General features: G+C 45.8%; 1 protein-coding gene across 11 annotated transcripts in view; it reads left to right on the top strand.

Annotated features, from left to right (window-relative positions):
* Window positions 1-23578, top strand: part of WNK2 (WNK lysine deficient protein kinase 2) — a 96643-nt gene extending 73065 nt beyond the window's left edge. For 8 of the 11 annotated variants that reach the window (XM_084214583.1, XM_084214584.1, XM_084214585.1 and 5 more), the window contains 4 exons: window positions 221-319; window positions 5769-5813; window positions 7292-7545; window positions 14620-16826. In XM_084214583.1, the coding sequence (XP_084070709.1) occupies window positions 221-319; window positions 5769-5813; window positions 7292-7545; window positions 14620-14967 (746 nt within the window). In that variant the 3' untranslated portion in view covers window positions 14968-16826. Of the gene's footprint in view, window positions 1-220; window positions 320-5768; window positions 5814-7291; window positions 7546-14619; window positions 16827-22492 lie in introns of those variants that run through there. The other 3 variants (XM_084214582.1, XM_084214590.1, XM_084214589.1) reach the window with 3 other exon arrangements.
* Window positions 23579-23784: the final 206 nt, after the last annotated feature.

Raw genomic sequence — 23784 nt, forward strand, 5'->3', positions numbered from 1 at the left:
ATCCTGCCAAACTAATCTACAAAAAATCTATCTGTCCTCTTCTGCTGTTATTGCATCCTTTGTGTATGGTCAGTGAACTTGCTCCTCTTTGGCAAAGTTAAGGGGGAGATGTGGAGGTTTAACTAACAAAGCTGATTTGACTGATGGTTTAGGACATCTGATCACAGCTACTTGTACTTTATAAGTGTCTTTGTTTTCTTCCCTTTATATTCATTTACAGGCTGGACGGTTTTCCACCAAACGTCTGAGAGAGTGACCTATAAATCTAGTAGCAAACCTCGTACCAGATTCCTCAGTGGACCTGTGTCTTTGTCCATCTGTTTGTATTTGTTCTTTTGTATTTTATCACAGTCCATCTTTCTTTTACCCCCTTTTTCCAATTCCATGATTTATATCTCTAATATGTTTGGCAGGATGCCCCTTTTTCTCAACCATCTTTTCTTTCTTTTTCTCTTTCTTTTAAGTAATCATCATGAACACACCTTATTTATATTAATTTTTCATGTGAAAGCTTTTTTTGCACTGCTTTTGGCTCATGCCTGGGCATCAAAAGCATGTGTGGAAGATCTCATCATTTATTATATATAGCCTGATGGTAAATTTTACCCTGGAGTTATCAAAGCTTTTGTACTTTATGTGATTTCTGTTGAAGTAATTTTATTTGCAATGTGGCAAATATACATGTCTGCTGTCCCGGTTCCAGCGACAACAAAACGAAATCCATCCTTCTGTAGACGAATGGTCTCTTTCACACATGTTTGGACTCTGAAGACATGCATGTAGCAAGCTGATACAATTCTAGAAGGTCACTGGAGGGTATAACTTCCATACAAGGGCTGTATTAACTCAATATACAGTACTGTTTATATCCACTCTATTTTCTTTAATTTTTTCCCCGCTCTTTGCATGTGGAAATGCTGAGACAACAGTGCTCCAGCTAGTTCTTTCCAAATATCTGTCCCAGGTGGGCTTTTCCCCATGCAGTCACTTTAATTACTTTAAGTGAGCAATTTTTTAATGGAATCATAAGGCGCAGGAAGATCTGGTTACTCTAAGGGAGAGTCCCATCAACTTTTTGTGTAAGCTGATCTGGCTGAAGCACTTGACTCAGTTTATTTTCTTATGACCTTATGTGACCTCAGAGATGAAGTCAATTAGCAGTTCATCAAAGCATAAATAAGTAAAAAGCAATATCAGATATTAGATGATACTTGGAAATGGATTGTTAGGATCCAGCAGTTTTGTCTCAAATAACTGTGCACCTTCTATTTGTACCCTATTTGTCTGACTTCTAAAGTAATTGGCAATTCCACCAAACAATATCAAGCTATTTAATGAAAAAATTTAGACTTTTTTACCTGATTGTAGATGCTGCTTTTTAGGCAAACGGATTTTGCTTGTACAATAAAGATATGTTGTGCTGAACAGGTACTATAGGCCACTTACATATAACCTTAGAAGGGTTGATAACATTTTTGAGAAAGTGTTTGGTTAAATAACTATGGGTTTACAGTAGTATCAGATCTCCCCTTGGAGTGCTGCACTGCTCATTACTATCCAAGTGGGTCAGGTCAAAGGCACAAGACCACTCCAATACACTCCTCCTAATTTTATGAATAAATGGTATTTTAAGAAATAATCTCGAAAATTTTTTTGTTTGAGCTCCCTGAAAGCACAAACACCCAGACGACTGATGTTTACAGAATTTATTATCATGTAAGCTCTTCATGACTGGTGATGTCATGAGACAATTTTGCATTTAGGGACTTTTTCTGAGAACCTGGGGAGAATTCTCAGCCCCCAAATATTCCTGTTTGGTGTTATAGTGGCCACAGTAATTTCTTCTTCTGCACATGTAATTCCCAGAAGATGTTTCATTAATCTTCCGTGGAATTACTATTCAGTAGGATGCAAAAGGTAAAAATAATAAAAACCAATGTATTAAAAATGTTTGGGTGCATGAATGTTGCGAATGAAACCAAGGGAATATGTAAATCCTTTGAATCGTGACGTTTCCTCATGCTTAAATAACTCAGCATGACTACTTGCTTTCTGTTCTCAACCCCTGTGCTCTCTCAGGGTCTGGGCGAGTACTGGGGGAGGTTTGGCCTCCCCCATCCCTGAGGCACACCAAGAAATGGTGCAGTTCAGGCACTTAACGTGACACTGCAATCCCAGGCCACCCCTGAGGGTCCCAGTCCTGAGAGCACGGCTTGGCTGCCAGGGGAGCCTCTCACCTAAGGTGCCTCTCACCTGGGGAGCTTGGCAGGTGCCCGTGGCTGAGCTGTGGGCAGGTTTGGTGGGGCAGGAGGCTATTGCAGCTTGTTTTCCTGTGTGCCCAGCAGGTGGGATGTGTGTGTGAGTGCAGGACTGGCGCTGTGTGCATTCCTGTCCTTCTCCACGGTGGCTGGGGCTGGGACAGCGGCGGGCAGGATGGACAGTAGGACTTGCTGTGGAGCTGGGATCCAGAGCAGCTGTGTCTGGAGCCTCAGGAAAAACAGTGCTCGAGGAAAGCCAGATTGGATGGAGCTTGAAGCAGCCTGGTCTAGTGGAAGGTGTCTCTGCCCATGGCAGCGGTTTGGAACAGGATCTACTTCTAAGGTCTTCCAATGTACACCATCCTTGGATTCTGTTATTTGAAGGTGATGATGTTGGCAATACCAGCTGGCTCATGTTCCTTTCCCTCTGCAAGGGACATCAGTGTGCCCAGCAGGCAGGCAAAGCCAAGCATTTGCATTAAGTGCTAAACATGTTGGTATCCTGGGAAGTATCCCAGGACAGGCTGGATGGGGCTTGGAGCACTTGGAAGAGCGGAAGGTGTCCATGCCCATGGCCATGACAGGGGATGGAACTGGGTGGGCTTTAAAGTCCCTTCCAACCCAAACCATTGCAGGTAGGATTCCATCCTCTGTACAGTTGTACAGGGCTGGGACATGACTGTCCAATGCCAGCAGCTCGATGGCACCTCCAGACAGTTCAGAGTCCTGGGTCTATTCCATAAGTCAGAGTTTCTCTGGTACTTTTTTTGTTTGAGAGCTGTTGGGAAACACTGTGCTGCATTTTCAGAAATGCTCCGAATCTGTATGTTTGGTTGAGGAAAACCAGCCCTTTGGTGAGGTGGGATATGCCAGCAGGAGACCTGCTGCACTGGCAGAAAAGTTGGCAACTTTAAAAATAAATGTTCAGATGGCTTAAAGACAGCGTCACAAGGATCTTGGCTCTGGTTACAAGATCTATTGGATTCGAGCACTTTCACAGTGTTCTGCAGGACATTTCGATCCATGTCCAATATTGACTTCACCTTTGTGTGTTTCATGAAATAAAATATTTTTTATGGGCTTTGGCATAATTTTATCCTGAGTTCCTTTCCTGGGTTAAACTGCAAGGGTGCCCTAGGGAAGACTTTTCACTGATTATGAGTGGAATTTTCAAAGCTCCATTTGGTTTAGGCTTGGAATCTTGTGTAATGCAATTTTTGCCAGGTTTGTAGCAATTCATATACTGTATGTGCATATGCAATTATGGAAATGGTCTAGCAGTTTATTGCCATTTCCATTTTTTGTAGCTTTCCAGCTTTTTGGCAGCTGTTAGTGCAAATATGGGACAGTGGATTTTTTCTGTTCTGTATAATAGCTATTTAATTCCTCAGATAAGAGATCTGGAATTGGAGGTAAAATGCTCTGCTGAACTTTCACAATCTCACATTAAATCTTAATTATGATTCATCTCCTTAACTTTACTGTTCTTAAACATGTTAATTTTAGCAGTAATACAATTAATTGGGTGAATTAGATCTACAAAGTGAATTTTTAATTGAATTTGAGTTCATAACTAGCCATGGCTGATAACTGTCAGTCCCTGCTTGAGGCAGTCTCACTGCTTAGGGAATGTTTCCCATCTCCCAAGCTCCACACTGGAGTGATGCTGCTGGAAGGAGCAGCTCTCTTCTCAGTGCCTGACTCTCCTGTGATATTTCCCTCAGAGCTGGAGCCCCTCATGCAGGTGTTTCGTGAGCGTGTTGAGTATTGCCGCTTCTGTCACTTCCCCAGGTCAGCTTTGGCCTGAGGTGCTGGAAACCTGTGCCTGGCTGCGCAGAAAGCAGAGGGGTTGGCAATGAAGGGGATTTTACACACATTTGAGCACATACTGCAGTCAGCTGCCTGCTTTTTCTTCTCCAGGCAGGTGCTTTCCATTTGCATTCCTATTGTGCTAAGAAGCGCCTGTTGCTGCAGGAAATAGCAGGAAATAGCCTCTAGGACTGCTGCCATGGCCACTGCCCTGTGGGGACTTGTTTCCATTGTGGGAATTGGTAGCTTACTTTGGGATAGGCAAGGTAAGGTACATCGGAGGGAAAAGAGAGCAAAAGATACAAGAATACAAGACAGATGGTTGAGTTGTGAATGTGACTGTGTTTGCTATCTGGGCTTTGAGATGAGAACTGAACTTGGTCATGCTTGTGTTGTTGTAGTCATGTCCTTCTGATTTTCTCAGGATAGAAATCCATATGAACTATATGAAATAATAAGAAATTCTTTCAAAGCAGTCCTCTGTTCCTCATGCCACCCATATCTAAGCACAAACATTTCTTCTCCCTTACTTCCTCCCTCTCTCGTTTCTTTACTTTTTCTTCCTCAGTCTCTGACTGAAATCGCTTCCTTCTCCTCTGAAGACTCATTCAGGGCCTGTGTTAGCCTGGACCTGCAATCTCTGAGTTTAAAGCTGCATTTCTGGCACAGTAACAAAATGTTACACCACTGTTTACTCTAGAGAAAAAAGCACATCATCCTCTATCTTACTTTTTTGCCCCAGTCTGATTTTGCTCATGGTTTCAAGTGCTTCTTCCCAATGAACCCACCATAGCCCATGTCAGACACTCATTTCCCCCCATCCCATAACAATATTCTTCTTATCAAGTCCAAAATACCTTTCAGGAAATTTTGGCACCCGAATAGCAATGGTGCCGATGTCTGGCAAGATCGAGTCGGGGTCTCGGCACACTTCTGGCACTCTGCTATCTATCAACAGACTGTAAAATCATGATGAATGATGGAACGAGACAATAATGAAAAAAACAAGTAGTTTAGTTAAATTAAAACTCGGCTACCCTGACGGATTATTTTTCTGCACTCGGAGAAGGCATAAGGGAAACTCATGCACAGTTCCATTCAATTGAAGTTCAGAGTCTCACATTTAGACACAAATCCTACAAATAAACTATTTGGACACAATTGGCCTCAGACCTGCAGAACAATGTATCTTTTTGGACTTGTAAAACAAGATTTTTAGGGTTGTTTTATGGTTTGTCTTTGCAGCCAGACTAGCTTGACTTGTTCCTGAAAGCATTTTTGGCCTCCAATCACAAACTAAATTGACATTATTTCCTGCATTAATAGGAAACAAATAAAAACCTTCTATTAGGAAGCCAAGGCAATTTGGAAAAAAAAAAAAAAGGAAAATAAAATCAATTTTTAAAAAATTTAAAAATCAACCAACCAAAAAAACCCAAACAAATGCATCTTTAAGTCACGAGCCCTTGCTTTTGGCATGTTGTGGTACTTCCCAAAGCTTTTGAATGGCTGCACATTAAGAAAGGTTTGAGCTGTCCAGTTATTTAGGCTTCCTTTACTCACCTGAACTGCTGACTTTGTCTGTCCTTTCTTGCATAATAACTACTTTTTGATTGCTTAAAAGTACAGAAGCTTGTCCGTCTGATTTGTTGCGTTTAGTCTTACCTAATTCTGTGTGTCTTGTATTGTTTTACCTTGTAGGGTCCACCTTGAAACGACTATGTCTAGGCAAAGATCACAGTAGTAGTAACTATCCCGTTTTTGTTTCTCAGTATTTCCTTCATGGCATGGGATGTTCTTTGCTTTTTTATTATTATTTTTTACTAAAAGCTAGTTGTTGAATAATGAGAGCTGATGCACTTACTGGAAGCTAGACTATAAATTGTGATACTTTGAGAGTAATGCATGTGCTGTGATGTCTTGGGAACCTTGCATGCTGCAAGAGAGTCGTGGTGTTCTGTGTGTGAGACGTGCACGCATGCGGCCAGGGAACTGGGTCCAGTGTCTGTCTCTGAAATACACACCTCTGTATGACTGCAGCTCTCTGCTGGAGGAATTGATCACTTAAACCATTCCAGCCCCCTTGAGCTGCATGAAATATTAAACACCAATTGAAGAGCTTTCTTCTAAAAATCCTTACTTTTCTCACTTTTACCCCAAGTGAAGGAAAAGAAATTGAGCAGTATTCACTTAGAAGTGACATTGCAGGTTGAATGCATGATCATTTAAAGGTTATTAATGTATTTTATATAACTGTAGGACTAATTAGTGTACTTGGTTTCATTGGCTGGTAACTGATTAACAGAGAAAATACTCCATGTTCATGTTTGCTTATACAATCATTTTACTACAGTTCTGTGAACTTTTTGCTTGGAGAGATGGTCTTTATTTCCAATCTTTACCTGTCTCAAGTATGTTAGCTGAGAAGTTACTTTACATTTTCTGCTTAGGTCAGATTCAGACTTCTTCAGTTGCAGTCCCCTGCTGAGCTTGCTGTGTCAGACTTGTAGTCACTAAGCAGAAAAAAGACAGAAATTTTTTCTTTACTAATTCTTCTAGAAAGAAGAGAACATACAGAATTAAATCCCTATCAGTACTATTGCTGACTGCTTTTATCTATACCAGAAGTTCTCTATCTTTGTCTCAAACAGTCACCCTGCCCACTACAGCCTCTCCTCTCTCTTCTATGCTTTCATGGTCCTGATGGGGTTTTTCCCCAAAAATACACAAATAGACATGTGAATAGTCCTGGCGTCATTGAGAGAGGCGGTGGGCTCCCAGAGGAGCAGGAACCAGCCCTGCCTCTGACCTCTGTGACAATAACATTTTTCCAGGAGGACAGTAAACTTAGGCAAGTGAAATAAATGGTAAATTAATTTTCTAAATGCTTGCAGTGTTAGCAATACATGGCACCTCCCTCTTCCTCATGGTAGTGTCTGAGGAGATGTCGTATGGGATGTCAGCTTTATGGGGCTGCATTCCTGGCTTCACTCCCTGTCCCTAATTTCATCCAAGACAAATTAGCAGCCAAGGTAGCATGATGTGATGGAAAATGCAAACCCATTGGACTTGGACCATTTCTTTAAGCAAAGGTGTTCTGCAGCCAGGAGGGGGGAGGGTTAGAAATCCAAAAAGCCACCACTGGAGTGCCAGTAGGTGAGAAGGGGTTTGAGCTGCAGGGGTGAGGCAGAGGCCCCATCTCAGCTCTCTGTGTGATTTTCCAGGATCCTCAACCAACAGCCTGGTGACGTGTCCTGAGCCCCTCCCGCAGTCGACGCTGCAGGTTCAGGCCAACAACAGTAACAACAAGAAAGGGACGTTCACAGATGACCTGCACAAGCTGGTGGACCAGTGGACGAGCAAAACTGTTGGAGCTGCACAGACAAAACCTTCTTTAAACCAACTGAAGCAGAACCAAAAAAGGCAAGACATGGAGCCAAAGGCTAACCCCATGCAAACGCAGAATGAGACATGTGGAGTAAGTGGCCCTCCTTGAAGGACATACCTTTTGCTATGTGTCTGACAGCCTTTGCAGGACTCAGATGTGGAGGAGGACATAGACTAAAATTACTCCAGATAAATGCTTTCTATAAATGTCCAGCTCTTTTCATTCAGTACTAAATCAATTTTTTTAAATTGTCCTTTGGAATAATCTTAAGGGATATCTGGGCAGCAGTATATATATATATATATAAAAATATATATTTTAAAATTCCAAACTGCTTATTAACAGCGATGCAGAGCAATACTCCTATCGTTATCATCTGTTGCTCAACTTCAGTTTCAACTACTAGTAAAGTTTTCTTTTTGATCTTTAATATTAACCTTCCTCAGAGCAGGGGCTAGTGGCTCTGTGGTTGGGAGCCGTTGTTTGAGTGGAATTGGAGTGAGTCCTGTGCTGGGAGAGGGGACAGCTGAGAGGGTGCTGACCCTTGCTTGTTGGACAATATCATCCTCAGAAATGCTGTCAAAGTATCCTACAACAAATAAGGAACTGGAAAGCCCCCATTGGTCCCTCTCTGTTCTCAGCAGCGGGACAAAGCCATTGCAGGTGCATCATGTCTGCATTCGGTGCTGCTGAGGGCTGATACAGAGGCAGCGCAGCAAGACATGAGCACACGTCCAGAATCCTAGTTCACCATTCTGGCCCACCCTGGTCGGGGTTTCCAAATCTCCTCACAGTTGGAGATTCTTTGACTAGTAATTTTTGCTGGGTTCATTTTCTTGGAAGACTGCAAATTGAGCCAAAATAGAGGAAAATAACAGTGAGGAGCTGTTTTGTAATCCCCTAAAAGCAAGAGGACTAGATCTGGATAGCAAACCACTGCCTTTTTGGGATGTAGAAGGAAAAAATCCTGTAGCAGTAATAGCTCTGTAGCTGTTGGTGAGGTGAAATGTACCAAAGCAGGAAACCTTACCAGTACATCTGCTTTGGTACCTGCTGCTTCCTGAGTCAGTAAATAATTATTTTACTCAGTGAAGCTTTAACCAGCTCAGGAGTAAGCAATGTCTACTTAAGACCCTGACAGTTTTCATAAAATAAGTCAAAGTTGGTGCTAGTTAAACCCAAACTAAAGATTTCCATGAAGAGGCAGGGAGGGCACAGATTTTGTTAAATCACTTCTTACTTTCTTTTGATACACTTTTTGCAGCATTTTGGTGTCTTTTCCCTGAGACCACTGCAGAAGTTTGAAGTATTAGATGTGGATGTTTTGCCTACCTGTATCTCTGGAGAAATGAGTGGTCACCTGTCAGTATCAATTTAGGGTTGATTTTACCTCCTGCAGTTTTGGTGTCTCTGTCTGGAAGCCTGTGGAGAAGGCAGTGTATCACTGAAAGAGCAGCAGGAATGGCCCTGTCTCAATAGAGTGGATCTTAGAGGGTTTGTGTCTTTCTCCACCACGGCAGTTACTCCAGGGAATTAGCAGAGCTGACTGAAGTTTTTTGGAGGTGATTTACCAGGAGCATGGAGAGGTTGGGATTCCCTGCTCTTCATTTTGCATCGTTCCTTGTTGTGTGGAGGAGTGGCATCAGCTGGAGCCCTGGGGTGGGTGAGACCTGGGGTGGTTTGGGGCGTGAAGTCCTTGTAGGGACGGTGCTGGCTGCAGCAGAGATGTAAGAGCAGATGGCAAATACTGCTGGTGTACTTTTTGTTGAGTGTTTTGGCCACGGAGATAGCACAGGATGCTGCAGGTGGCAGGTATGATATAGAAGAGTTTGACAGGAGTTGGTTTGGGAGTTCCGCATTGTTTTGCTGTTTGTACCCTCTGAAATTTTGGCCCTAACTGGGAAATTGAAGTTGAGGGAGAAGAGGGCTGCATGGTGTTGGGAGAGAAATGGCCAAAGGAGGAGGAAGGGAGCAGCATGAGAGAACTCCTAGTGTGGACAGCTGGACAAGTGACCTGTGTATTGGAGGGATGAGCTCCATGGGGAGGTGGCCATGTGGTGAATCACAGCTGAGTCAACTGGAAAGACAAAAAGAACTTGGGAAATCACATAAAGGATGGAAAAAATAGCTTTCCAAGAGAGAGAGAAAATCTGAAGCTCAGGCTGTACTTCTTCAGTTCATCTGGTAACACCGTCTTTTGTCGCCTCTTTTGATCAAAAATGCCTTTACAAGAAAAAAATAAGGAGCACTAAGCAGATTTCCAGCCCATCAGAGAAGGTTATAAGGTTTTATGTTAGAAATAAAGGCTGGATAAGTAGGAAACAAGGTGATTCTTATGCCTTTTGTGTTTTTTTTAACTGGAACAAACTAGTACGGAGCTGTTAGGGTGGGCTGTCTCACATGGGCTTAGTTTTGGGAAAAGCTGTTGTTGTTTTGGGAAAAGTGGTCCCTTGTGATGGTCACAAATGAGGGGTTGGGGGTGGCAGGATTTGTACCTTCACTTCTGCCTTGTCTCTGGGGATTATTGTAAAGAGAAATGCTTCCCTTTAGGGTTTTATGTAGGAGTAAGAGTGAAGGGAGTTGCCCCACAATGAAAAATACATTAAACAAACAAACAAACAAAAAAACCAAAATGTTAACTATACATTTAAATAGAAAAATACATTTTTTACTTTAAAATTTTCTCTTGCTGTTCACCTACTGCTATAAATATTCAGGGCAGTTGTGTGGCTGACTCAAAATCTTCTCTTTCCCCCTGGAACAGAGGACTCACTTCCCTGAGTTATCTCTTTTTTGCTCAAGACTCCTACCACTAGCAGCAAATTGTTTGCTGTGAATAAAATATATTCTTTTTTAACTAAGTGAAAGCTACTCTTTAAGGCTGGAAATAGAAGAGAAACTGGCAGTGTGTTTAATAAGAGTGAGTGGTTTTCTTTTCATCCTCTGCCATCAGAAGTGTAGACAGCAATAATGTAATTGGCATGTAAAGGAAAACTTCACATTCTGCTTTGTTTCTATGGAAGTTACCAGTCCATTTGCCTACAAATCCTGGTTGATCATACTAGAAATCTGGGGGAGACCTTTCAAAGGTGGAGGAGCCTTCATGCAATTGTGTCACAGGAGCATTGAAATGTACCTTTTCAAATGGTTTTATGAAGCATGGAAATGCAGGTAGATTCTCAGCAGCAGCAGTTTGAAATGCAGTAGGAAATATTAGAACTGAGGTCAAACCGCCTGAGTGATTTCTCTCTGTGATCTTTGTGAAGATATGATGAAATAATCATTTTTGCAGGTAATTTTGTTTAGCAATAGTCAAGGAATAAGTTTAGGAATATGAGCTGCCTTCTGTGCAAAGAATACTGAATATTGTGTACTTGAAGACACTATTTGGAGATGCCTGAGAATGAAGGGCTTGCCAAAAATGTTTTCTGTTCTCCTTGCTGTGTGTAGCTCCACGGGTTTTACAGAAAAAACATTACTTCCAAAAAGGCTGGAACATGTTCTCAGTGCATAGTGAGGTTGTTTCTGAAAACACACAGGTCTGTGTCACTGGATGATAGGAGCTGGGGGCTTGGACACCTTCAGCAGCATCTGGAACTCTGCTGGCATTTCCTGACTCCCGGGCTTGGGTGTGCTGCCGGGAGCAGCCAGGCTGGACATGGCCACGATGCCAAAACCAAGCCATAGCCCCTTCACTATGTCTTCCCTCTCTGTTGGATTGGGAAAATAATAAAAAATGAATCTGTATTTGAAACTATTCAACACTGCCTTGGTGTGAATAGTTTTCCAAAGAATTGGAAAAGCACACACACATCTCTTCAGGAGCGCCTAAAAGCTTTGGGGTTTCAACAAACTGGACAGAAGTGATAAAAGAGATATCCGTCTCTTTTATCATCCTTACCAGCTCGTGTTGGCAGCCAGCTCTGACTCTGCCCTGTGACTCAGTTTTGTTTCAGCGATAGCTCACCCATACAGAAGAAAACACTGATGCCAATGAGGTAGCCAGCAAAAGAAAAATCATCTAAATCCTGCCTTTTCAAATGGGTTGTGATAGTTATGATCATCTTTCACAACAGAATTACCCGGTTTCCTCTGTTCTGATATAAACCCAGAAGTATTTATGATGTTGGTAAGTCACACCCAGTGCTTGGCTGTGTATTTTGACAGTACTGGAGTTGTGTAGTAGGGGTACTACTACTGGGGGTAGTAGCACTTAGAAGTTTGCCAGGTAGAGCCCAGGAAAAATTATAACAAGTCCAAACAACAGATTTGGGGTATTTTAACTACCCTAGTCTTCGTCTTGTGAAGTTTTTTTTCATTTTTACCATTGTTTTCTGGTATGTTGTTCTCTGTGTATGTATTATTCTTGTTTTCTAAAGGAGTTTGTGTGATTATTTGGGGGAAGGGGAATAAACAGCCACAAAGGAAAAACTGTCAGGAGAAGGCAGGTGTTGGGGAAGCAGGAGCTGGTGGCTGGTACCTGCAGGGACATGTACAGGTGCTCAGAGCAGAGGTTTGCCAGTGCAGGGAGAGTTGGGTGCGTGCAGGTGAGGAGGTGGCACGAGCAGAGATGTGAGGGTGGCAGGTGCAGGCGCCACTGTCTCTCTTGGCTCAGTGAGTTCATAGCTTCAGCAGAGGAGCCTAGTGGAGATGTAGAGGGGAAGAGCTTCCCTTCCTGCCCATATGACACATGGCACGCACCCTCAGGACTGCCTGCAGGTCTGGGGTCCTGAGCACAGGGAGGGCTGGGGATGCTGTGAGGGCTGAAGCTGACCAGGAGGGACAGGAGCCCACGTGGGCTCACAGCTGCGCTGGGACTGTCACCCCCAGCAGCAGCTCGGGCTCCTCCTCAGGGGAACCCCTGGCCATGACTGGTGTGCAGCACCGGGGCTTCCCTGGCTGCCATCCCACATCAGCCTGGCTGCTTTGGGATGCTGAGCCAGTCCTGGTCAGGGCTGTGCTGCAATCGCAGCAGAGCAATGCACACACCTCATTCATCACTGCCTGAATGTCCACCTGCTGCCCTTTGAATGGCACCAGTGAAGGGACTTGCAGTCTCATGGCTTTCCTGGAGCTGGGAAATCCACAGCTTTGGGGCTGCTTTTCTGGCATATGTTAATTCTGATGTTTCAGTCAGCATCTCCATGCAGGAATTGATGGGATGTGTGGGCCTCCATCAGTGTTGAGTCATCAAAACTGTTTAAAAAGGTGATGGTTAAAAAAGGCCGTACCCAAGAGGCTCCAGCCGAGGGGAAGATGCAAGAGCCAGGTGCCATGGCTCTTAAAGTGTGTATTTAGCTCACTTCAAGCATAGGAGGAAGGTAGAGGAAACAAACTTAAACCATTAGCGTGTGTTTGTCATGACATCATCAGGTTTAATGTGTATATTGGGTTTGGGTTTAATGTGTAATGTTGGGTTTGGGGCATGACTATTTTTTTCTGGTCACATATGTAGCATTAAATGCAGCCACTGCTTTACTGAGGAATTCAGTTGAGAAGGAAAAAGTTCAAAAGTGGAATGAGTCAGATTTCTCAGTACTTTAAAAGAGCTGAAAATAAGCTTTTTCAAATTAATTTTTAAGAAGGGCAAAAATGTCACCTCACATTTTCAGTGCCACTGAATAATGCCTTGCTAGCATAGTCCAACTCCTGGCCCTGCACAGGGCACCCCAACAGCCCCACACATCCCTGAGAGCGTTGTCCAAAATGCAGCATTTTCACAAACATCTGTTGGCATTCCTCACAGGTGCTTAGGTCGGTGGAAACCACCATTTTAAGGATGCTAAAACAAGAATCTAATAATAGCATACAGATGTCTGCAGGTCTTAAAAATATACCCTTGATTCCTCTGTTTCTTGTTCTTTGGTTTCTGGTAATTTTGGTGGGGTTTTTAACATTATTGTAAATTGTTAAATTCATGCTCCTGAAGCATCTCCTTCAGTTCAAAGTTCGCCATCAGATTCAGGTTTCAGGTGAGAATGTGAGACAGGGAAGTGAAGGAGAATATCAAATAGTCCTGTGTTTTTCTAAAATTGCCCTTGGAACAGAGGTTAATGCCCCAAAGTAGGACATCGTGGGGGACATTGCAATTTTTATTGTTAATTGAGAAGAGAAAATCACAAACATGGACCTTAAACATATATTCATTTTTTCTGCTGAAATTTCACCTTCATACCAGTTTTATCAATGTGAAATATCACATTAACGGGAGACTCCCAGAATTAAATAACAGCCTTTTTTCCTTATGCCATAAATAGGTGATGGCCTGGTGGGAGCCCTGGCAGGGAGCTGTAAATTCTGTGACATGAAAATGTAACAAAATGCTGGATTCGTTTGGGGTAGCAGCAGTTCCCATGGTGTCATGCAGGATGGAGTGTGTCATTTGGGAAGCTCTGCCATCCCATATTGAGGGAGGACAGCTCTTTCTCTGCCCCTTGCATGCAAAAACTGAATAATTGAAGTGTACGTTAACAGAATTTTAGAAAACCGTCTGGAATTGGTCCTGGCAGCCCACGAGGCAGAGCAGCCCCGCGTCCTCACTGGCTTTGCCTCACCTGGCATGAGCAGCAGCAGCGCCAGGCAGCGAGCACCGTGAGAGGTCTGCTGCCACCCTTGCCAACCTCTGCTCCCTGGGGCTGGGTGGAACAATTTTGTACAGAAATAGCAGCTAGAATTTTTGAAGTTCTTTTGAGGTTGGCATGTAGAGCATGGGATTTGGGTTAATTCCGCATTTAGTGAAGTTTATTTACTTTCATGCACAAGTTAACCTTGAGTTCCTTTAGACATGAAAGGGTGTTAATTTTCACTTGTTTAATGATGCTTCCTATCTTCTTAAAGAATGAGGTAACTTATATAATATACTTATATTGAGGTAACTTTCCCCTCTGCCTCATATCAGCCTTTTCTACTAAATGCCACACTGTCTGTCTTTAAAAAAAACAAAACAAAACAAAACAAACCCCAACCAAACAAAAAAAGAACCCAACCCCCCAACAAACGTATCAAAGGAAAAAAGAAATGAGCCCAAAAGAAAGCCCCAAGGCCACCGTGGCACCCCTGTACCTGTGCCGGCAGCTGCCCAGGGCCCGGCCTCGGGCTGGGACACCGCTGCCACGGGAAGAGCAGCGCCCTGTAGCAACACTTCTTGTGTTTCTCTTTTTGTAGGTAAGTTCGGTAAGGACAGCACTGGGGAGCAAGTGCCCCGTTCCAGTGGCCTGCCCCATGCCCGCAGGATTAGCTCCTGGAGCTGCGCCATCTCTGCCAGTGCCCGTGCCGGGGCCCGCCCTGGCGGGCGCGGTGACACCGTACGTGATGCCTCTCTGTCAGTACGGAGCCGTGTTCCCTTCGCCCGTGTACGGAGTGCCCTGGCCGGGGCCGGTGGCGCAGCCGGGGCTGGTCCGAGGGCCCGGCATCGTGCGCTTCTCGCCGCTGGGCCGGAGCTGCCTGCGCATGTACCCGGTGCCGCTGCAGCGGCCGGCCCGGCCCGCCGGCCCGCGGCTGCGCATGACCTAGCGGGGCCTGGCCCAGGGCTCCCTGCCGCGGGGCCTGGCCCGGGGCGCCTTAACACGGGCTCCCTGCCGCGGGGACCTTGACACGCGTGACCCTGGCAGTGGGTGGCCTTGCCGTGGGTGACCCTCCCCTGGCTCCCGGTGGTTCTGATGCCGTCGCTCGGAGTGTTTGCTCTGTACATGCCGTGGGCTGTGCGGGATGAGGCGGGCCCGGGCACAGCCGTACCCTGCCTAAGCAATCACTGTGAGGCGGCGTCAGCACGGATCGTTTGTTGTCAAGGCAATACCTGCTTCTGTCCCATTGCTGAAGACACTTTATTCCTTGTGTTCTGTTTCACACTTGTGATCCTTAACATCATTGTACTTGAATTGATAATTAGCAAATTGTACTAACCCTGCAGGAGTTCAGTGCCTTGAATCTCAGCTTTCCGGTCCCAGCTGGAAAGAGATGTACAATTATTTGAAAGGTGTATTTTATTTACAATCTGCTTGCGAGTTGGAGGTCCTTTTATTTGCAAAGATATTGCAGGTTTACAGTTGATGTTCCTCATCAGCTTCATTCTGCTGTAAATGCTTTGTTTTTATTCACGGGTTGAATTTTCACTTCTGAAGCTTTTAGAAATAAGAATTGTGAGGTGAGGTTTGTTTGACATGCTTGTTTGATGCGCTGGTTGTAAAATTGTTGGTGTTCGTACGAGGAGTAGTGAAGTGTACCCTGTAATGTAGGAGCATTTACAGAGTGATCCAAGGAAGGTGTGTACAAGGACAGGGGAACAGTGCTCTCTGTTCTCCTTCCCAGCCTGTGGTAAAGTCATTGGAGATGATGACTTCACTCTGTAACGGGCAGCAAATGCTGTTTTCCTCTGGATCAGCAACACACTGGATTTCATTTCCTTTCCCTATGTTGTGGGCTTTTTTAATTTAGTTAAATCAGAAGGTCATGCATGTTCCATAAGTGAAGACAAGTAATGGAGCTGTTGATTCTAGCAGAGCGTATCTGCAGGTGGCTGTGAGCCCCGTGTGAGCACACCACGTGCTCGGGTTCTGCTCCGGCCACCGTGCTCGAGGGCGATGCCTGCTCCTTGGTGTGCCAGCTGTGTTCATGCTACAACAGAATAAAAATGGGAAGCTGTTCTTTTTCATATCTGACACTTCAGGTTTGGTGTCTCACCGCCTTCTGTTTGGAATTTTTTATTTATTTATTTATATATTTATCTTTATTTTTACCCAAGTTTGCACTCCAGATGGCACGGACGCCTCTCTCCTGTTTGAAAGTTGCTTTTTTCCTATTTTACTGTGCATAGAGCCTCCACCTGCACTTAGTGTAAAGGCACAAGGTAACCACTAGAGCTGGTTTGCCATGGTAAGTCTCCTTCCTTCCCTGAGCACCACGGGCAGCGTTACAGGCACAGGACCCAGGTGTGGCCACACCCAAAGGCCCTACCGCAACATTTTGTAGCCCTCTGCTGAGGGGCAGAGATGTCCTGTGCTGCCAAGCTGTGAATTGTATAGTTCTATTGTACTTCAAGCATTATACCTGTCTAAATTACTTTGTTTGTACCCTTTGAATATATTATTCCATCAATTCAGTTAGAATTGAATTTTATAGACAATTATGCAGAGTCTTCTGCCTGGGCAAAATACTTACTGCAGTAAGAGATTTCTGTTCTCTGTACCATGTATCTTTAATTTGTTTGGGTTTTTTAGATTCATGTCGGTATGCTTCATGAGCAAACATGGAAAATATGTTCTCACACCGGGTTCCCTTCGGCTCACACTGAATCCTACAGTTTATGTTGCTATTGCCTGTATAGTCCATCCCTTGTATACTGACGAAGTCAGTGGCACTAAAAGCCCCAAGAAATTGTGTAGACTAAAAAGAAAAATAAACATTTTGTGCTTGAAAATGGTGTGAAAAACCCAGTGTTTTCCTAAAACATAGAGCAGTGTCAATTTCCAGCTGTTCCAGGTAATTCTGTGTTTGTTTTCCAGACTCGTTCTTGTCCCTGGATTGTGTAGCAGGAGCAGATGTGGTGCCTGCAGCAGTTGTTGGGTGCTCCCCACAGCAGTGCCTGGGGTGCAGGCTGGCACCCTGGGGGCACCGAGCCCTGAGCCCAACCTGGGGCCGGGCTCTGCAGAGCAGAGGGGCTGCAGCCTCAGCTGGTTCCTTGGAGCACATGGCTCCCTCAGGGCTGCTGGTGCTGCTCGTGAGGATGCTCAGCTTGGTAGGTGGGAAAGAGGCCCATGAACTCTCTCCTGAGCTGCAGACACTAGGGAAGCCCTTCTGAAGGATCCCGGCATCATTTCAGTGTGAGGAAGCTCGGTCCTGTTGCCAGCACCCTCTTGGCAGTCACCATCACTGGGTGAGGCTGCAGGAGAAATCAGAGAAGGGCATGCAGGTGTGACACTCCTGCTTCTGTCTCCATGTGGCTTTGCTGTCTGTGCTGTGTTGGTTGGGAAGTCTCTGGTCCACGCTGGTGCCCACCTGCCCCACAGTGGCTGCGTTGCATGGCTGTGCTCCCGGGAGAGGCGGGGTGGCTGGGGAGCAGGGCATGGATGCATCTTCCAGGGCCTTGGGGGTGTGCACCTGCCTGTTGTGCTGGGGCCAAGCAGGAGCTCAGAATGTGTTGCTGGCATTGTGGTACTCGTGATTTTTAATTTCCTGATGGCCCTCTTGGCTGCAGCTCTTCTGGCTGTTCGCTTCAAGCCGTGGTTGTTTTGCCCGCGGCTGTGAGGATTGTGCCACAGGGTGCTTTGACCTAGGTGGCAATTAAGCAAATGACATGAGATTAAATAAATGGAGCAACTTCTTGAGCAAAAGGTGAGCCAAGAGTAAGACAGAACTGAGGGGTCCATACTGCACCTAAAAAGATCCCCTACAGATCCCAGAACGGAGCTCGTTTTATTCCTGACTGAGTATTGCTTCGACGTGCAGCAAATGGGTCAAAACTGCTGGTAGAATTCCTGGCCCTGCTGGTTCCTGTCCTGCGTGTCCTGTAGCTCTGCCATCACCCAACATTCCCAGCCCGCACTGTGCTGCAGGGACATGGGGGAAATTTGCACAGAGGCTCAGCTTCAAATACCAGGTTTCAATGAGGGAGCTCACAGATCCTCTGATTTTCAGTCTTTCAGTTACAGAAATTTAATACAAATTTTGAAAAAATATTTGTGAAGTTAGGAAAGTAGTTGGAGTTTGCCTGTGTGCCTTTCATTTGGCCTTCTGGTTGCCTGATGTGGTGATGGAGTATCTTAATGCACGACCACATCCTGCTTTCCCACTGCATTCCCAGCTTGCTTGGAGTAGGACTGGACATGGAGAGGAGCTGCTGCCATTGGCACTGCTCATCTGCCACAGGGATGCAAAGCTGGGCACTGGAGATGGCAGGGAGAAACACTGCAGTGGTTTAAGGCTCTTTTGCAAATCTGGATTCAACCTCCCTGGAACAGATTTCACTCAAAAGAATGATGCAGCACTGGCCCCCTTTCAGATTGCTTGCATGTTTAACTCTGGTCTCCAGTCCACAACTTTAAAGAGGGAATATTTCTTAAATTCCTTTAAAAAAGAAAAAAAAATCTTTAAGAAGTTCATTTAAAGAGTAAATGTTGCCCAGAGCAGCTGTGGCTGCCCCTGGATCCCTGGAAAGGCCTGTCCAAGGCCAGGTTGGATGGGGCTTGGAGCAACCTGGGATGGTGGAAGGTGTTCCTGCCCAGGACAAGGAGTGGGATAAGATGGGCTTGAAGGTCCCTTCCAACTCAAACCATTCTGGGACTCTGTGATTACTTAACCATTACTCCATATCTGTCTTTACACTGCTCCATTTGCGCCTTCTACTTTTCTCTAAAATCCTTGACATTGGCTGAGGGCAAGACGAGGGACTGAATGGCTGAGGTGTGACATTCTCTGTGCTCCTGCAGAGTTACTTGTGTTGGGAACAGGGTGCTAAGAGACAGGATTCCTGAAATGAGCTGCTTCCTCCAGGGAAGAAGCTGTTTGGTGTTTGTGGAAGGAAATCACTAATACTTTGAATCATTCGTTTTACTTGGCTTTGCCAATGGTAGCTCTTTCCCTTCAAGCCTTTTTTGTAATCCCAGTGCATTACTGTCAGGTCTGGGAACATGCAGAATTTTTCCAGAGAAGCCCCATGGATGTTTTGTGGGTCCGTGTTGATTTTGCTCGGTTTGCGTATGTTTGAGCAGGCAAAACATCTGTCCTCACATCTGCCTTGAAAGTTGGCTCTGGAGAATTGTAACCAGAAGTCTCCCTTCTAAAATGTATGTGATGTCAGTATTGCTTTCCCTGTCATCCCCACTCCCCCCACCACCCCAACTGCAATGAAGGAAAAGGTTCAAGGCTTTTGGAGTGCGACTGATGTTAATCACCAGATAGGAGCTGTTATGGCAAAAGCTTGCCTTGTTTTCTGCCTTGCTGCCAGCTAGTTCCCCTCAAGTTTTCCATGGATGCTGTTGAAATTGTGGGCTCAGAAACAGTCACACGTGAAACATTTTCTGACTGTGTGTCATGTGCAGTAAGGTTTCCTTGCCTTCCCCAGTTCTTCCTCTGCCCTCCTGTGTCCTGATTTTGGGTGATTCCTGTGGGGCAGTGTGGGCATGGTCTCTCTACAGAGCATACGACAGGGAGCTCATACTCCTCTTGTCATGGTTGGACGAATGTCTGATATGGGATTGACTTTATAAAACAACAAAACCATGATCGTGTGTTATCTCTGGCTCTGATCATTTATCATGGATTGAGGAGCACCTCAGTGGTTCGTGTTGTTGGGCACCTGGCTGGTGCTTGGGCAGACTCAGCTTCAGTGGAGTTGTCTGATGTGCTGACCTCTGTTATTATTTTATCCCTGACAGTCAGTTTCCTGTCTGTATACCCCAGAAATGAACCAGTTTGTTGATCTGGTGGGAATTGCTGTGACTCACATGTGTGCCTTTTGGCAGGGGCAACATTTCAGGCTGTGGAGTGATCCCTCTAGATTCAGCAGGACAGGAATGCTCCAGCCCCAACCACGCTGCTGCCAGGCTCCAGAAGTGCAGTGTAATAAGATAGATTTTAGGGGCTGTCAGACTACAAATTCTGCTTTATGAAGGAATTTGTTGCTCAGAGGGGCCTGGATGTGCTGCACTGCTGAGTGTGTGAGCAGTGGCTGTGTGAGCACAGAGATCACTTACACCTGATCCAGGTGCAAGTCTGTCTCAGACCAGGAGTGGCTGCCGTTGGGAATGATGTGATCCTCTCTGCTCCCTTCTCAGGGGTAGTTGTGTGCTGTCAAGGCTGTTTCTGCATATGCTTGGATCTATATTTGATTATCAAACTTCTCCCTTTGAATAATTTTCTCATGAGGAGTTTAGGCTCTGCATGGCTCGAGCCTTCAGTCTGACACACAAAGTCTCAGGAAGCTTTAGGGCTCACCTGGTCACTGTGGAGAAGCTGTTCATAGACAATGCCCTAGGATTTGATAAAGTATCTGTTACAACAGTGACATTCTTGTGAGAAGCTCTTGGTTTTTCCAAATCTGGTGAGCAAGGAGCACGTGGATGAATTTCTCTGTGCAACAGGATGAATGCATGGTGATTATTGAGCACATTGTTGTAGTCACAAGGCAGAGGAAAAAGTTAGGGTTGGGTTTTTTCCCCTCAGAAAGGAGCACATGCCTACACTTTGCCTTTCATGACTGAGGCACCACTTGGGCGCCAGGTATGGCACTGTGACTTTTGAAGAGCTGGACATGGTGAGAGCCTCTCCAGCCACTCTTCAGGGGACTTCTCTGGGCCTGTTGCAGGTTTTTGTGAGGCATTTAGGGCCCTGACACCTTGTGAAAATGTCGGAGATTTAGAAAGAAATAACCAGCTGCCAGTCCTTTTCAAATGGGGATTCTTCAGGTCTAACATAAAATAGCCCTAAAACGTATTTACACTGGTGGTGGTTTTTTTCAATGACTTTGCGAATAAAGTAAAAAGTTCCTCAGCATTTCTAGTTTGTTTATCAGACTAGACAGACTGAATCTGGTATCTTTGTCCCAGTTAGGCAGCAACTACAGGGTGTGCCATGGCTGCCTTTTCCCACAGTCTGCTGTCACTAAGTGAATTTGTGGGAACTTCACTCCCTGACCTCTCCAGCACTGCTGCCCCCCCAGCTTGGGAAAGCTCAGGCTGACTGAGCCTGGAGTAAGTGGGGTCGTTGCCCATGGCTGGGCACCTGTGGGGGTTTGTTTCAGGAGCCAAGTGCCTGGGGCGCTGGCTCTGTTCTGGGGGTTGTGACTGACCCACTGCTGCCAGATGCTTTTTTCCCAGTTACCTGGAGACAGTTAATTTTGTCCTATTTTTCTGGATGTAACTCCATGCCAAATGCTGGTTATCCACCATGAGCAGGTGTTGATGTGGATCCAGGCAGATCTTCAGAGCTGACATTGATCAAAAGCTCGGGGAAGAATTATGAGGAAGACATGATTTTCCTTCCCTTAAAAGTCAATTTTCCCATGACCAGGCAGAGCAGGCAATACAGGAGGGAGAAAGTTGAGGTTGCATATAACAAACACCAAGCCCAGACCACAGAGACCCAGACGGAACAGGGCCAGATCATGGCAGTGTCTGCACCGTGTGCTGTCCCCAGCGTGCCCTGCCTCCCCCGCTGCTCCAGGGACTCCTTGCATGAGCTCAGCGCTGCCCGAAGCCGTCTGCTCCGCCAGACCCGTCTGTGCTGCCCCTCCACAGCAGCGTGCACCTGTCTGTCTGTCTGTCTGTCTGTCTGTAGAGCCTGTCTGGGATGCACGGCCCCCAGCACGTCCCCAGTGCAGCCAGTGCGGGTGGTGGGCGAGTGCTGCTGGCTGGGGACGCAGAGGGACACCCTGTGCTGCTGCTGCTGCCTCGGTGACGCGCTGCTCTGGGCACCTCCCTTGCCCTTTGCCCTGGTCCTGTCATTGCTGTGCCCTTCATGTCTGCCAAGCACCTTCCCCGTGCTCTGCTCCCGTGGCAGCAGATGGGTCCCATCCCTGCCGGCATGGGGCACAGCATCCCAGGGATGCTGCACGGAGGTCTCTTCCTCCAACCCCACCATTCTGTGATCCTGTGATCCACAGCTTGGCTCATTTCTATGGGACAAGGGAGCCAAGCCTGCAGGTGTGAGGAGCTGGTGCCACAACCTGCCTGGGCAACCCCATCCTCCTCTGACACTGCCCACGGCCTCACATCCATCTCCCCTTCCCCAACAAACTGAGCCAAACGCTGGCTGTCTGCTGGCTCTTTCCATCTCTGCCTCCTGGGAGCCTGGCTCTTCCCCCACAGGAATGAGAGCTCTGGTCTGAGGACCCTGTGAGGTGCTGAGGTTCTGCCACCAAAAGAAATGGTTTACACACCTGAGCTCTCAGCACAAGTGCCCATCTCTGTCTCTGTTTCCAGGAGTGCGCTCTGGCAGCAGCACCTCTCACACACTTGAGGTGTGCCCTAGCTTACATGGCCTTTTTGGGTTTGGTTTGGGTTTTCCTAGATGTGAAATCCATATGTGGATTTTTTTCTTTTAGATTCTGAAAATGAGACCATCAGTGAGTGACACGTGGCCCCCACAGCTACGGTGCCAAGCGCAAGGCCCCACCACGGCCAAGGAGGAGGAAGAGGAAGATGGGAAATGATTTATCGTGTGTGAGGAATTCTGTGCTGTTCTGGTCCAGTCAACACTATTTTGTAACTTCTTTCTAATAATTTTTTTTATTTATAGTTGGAAATACAAAAATGTTATGCAATAAAAAATAAAGGAGAATTATTTTGGGGGAAAAGGATTTTGTTCCAAATTGTTCCCTTCTGTTGTGAGCCAGGTTTCCGTGAGCAGCAGATGGAGAAGAGGGAGGAGGAGGAAGAGGAGGAGGCACTCCTTCAAATGCTTTTTGTTTCACACAGTTAATTGTCATTTAAGCAATTTTCCAAGTAATAAACTAGGCACACATACGAGAAAGAGAAGTTCCAGTTCCATTTAAATTTCTCACAGTTCTTTTTTAAAGATGAGATTCTATTTTAAATCAACTTAAAAACCTCCGGATCCTGCACCGGAGAATGAGTCTGCTTGTCACTTCCCTTTTTACCTCTCTCTTTTTCTCATAGACTGACCACATTTTCTTGCCAGATTTAAATGCAGTCTCAAGTCATTGCTGATTTTAAATGTAAGACTAAAATCCTCCCAAAGATGAGTGGGTAATTGGAGCCATTTTTAGGACTCTAAAGTGCCTTCAATGATCTAAACCGATGCAGTGGGGGTTTCTTTCTCTGGGTTCACTGGCGGTGAGTTTCAGCTGTCTCCTGGACTGAGGTGATGGACAGAGTAGTTCGTAGCAATAATCTCATGAGAAACCATTTATTCAAGGACTACTCACCCCGTTTTCACAAAGCTGGGTTAGCATTGTCCTGAGAAGTGGGAAAATTCTGCTCCTGCTGTTACATCTGGGCCCCAAAACCTCTGCACCCACGGGCCTCCCTTGCTCCTCCTGCATTCCCAGTCCAGGCTGTTCTCACCCATCTCTTGTTTTTGATGCCAGAGCCACAGGAGCCTCCCCTGCCCGTCAGCCTCTCGGTACCACCCTCCCTGCAGCTGGAGCCAGCCACTCTTTTTTGTTGTTATCTGCTATGTCTGTCTCTTCCAAACCTTGGTTCTAAATAATAAATCTTATTTTGATGCTGTTGTTCCCTAGTTCCTTTCCACCATGGCCCCTCCTATCCACCAGCAGGGGTGAGGAGAGCACAGGTGGAGGTACATGTAAAGCTCCAGAGCCATTCAAACACTTGGTTAATTCCGAATTTTTAAGCTCCAGGGCCAAAATATAAA

Source organism: Fringilla coelebs, assembly GCF_963513975.1.
Source record: "Fringilla coelebs genome assembly, chromosome: 13".
In the NCBI taxonomy this organism is placed as follows: Eukaryota; Metazoa; Chordata; class Aves; order Passeriformes; family Fringillidae; genus Fringilla; species Fringilla coelebs.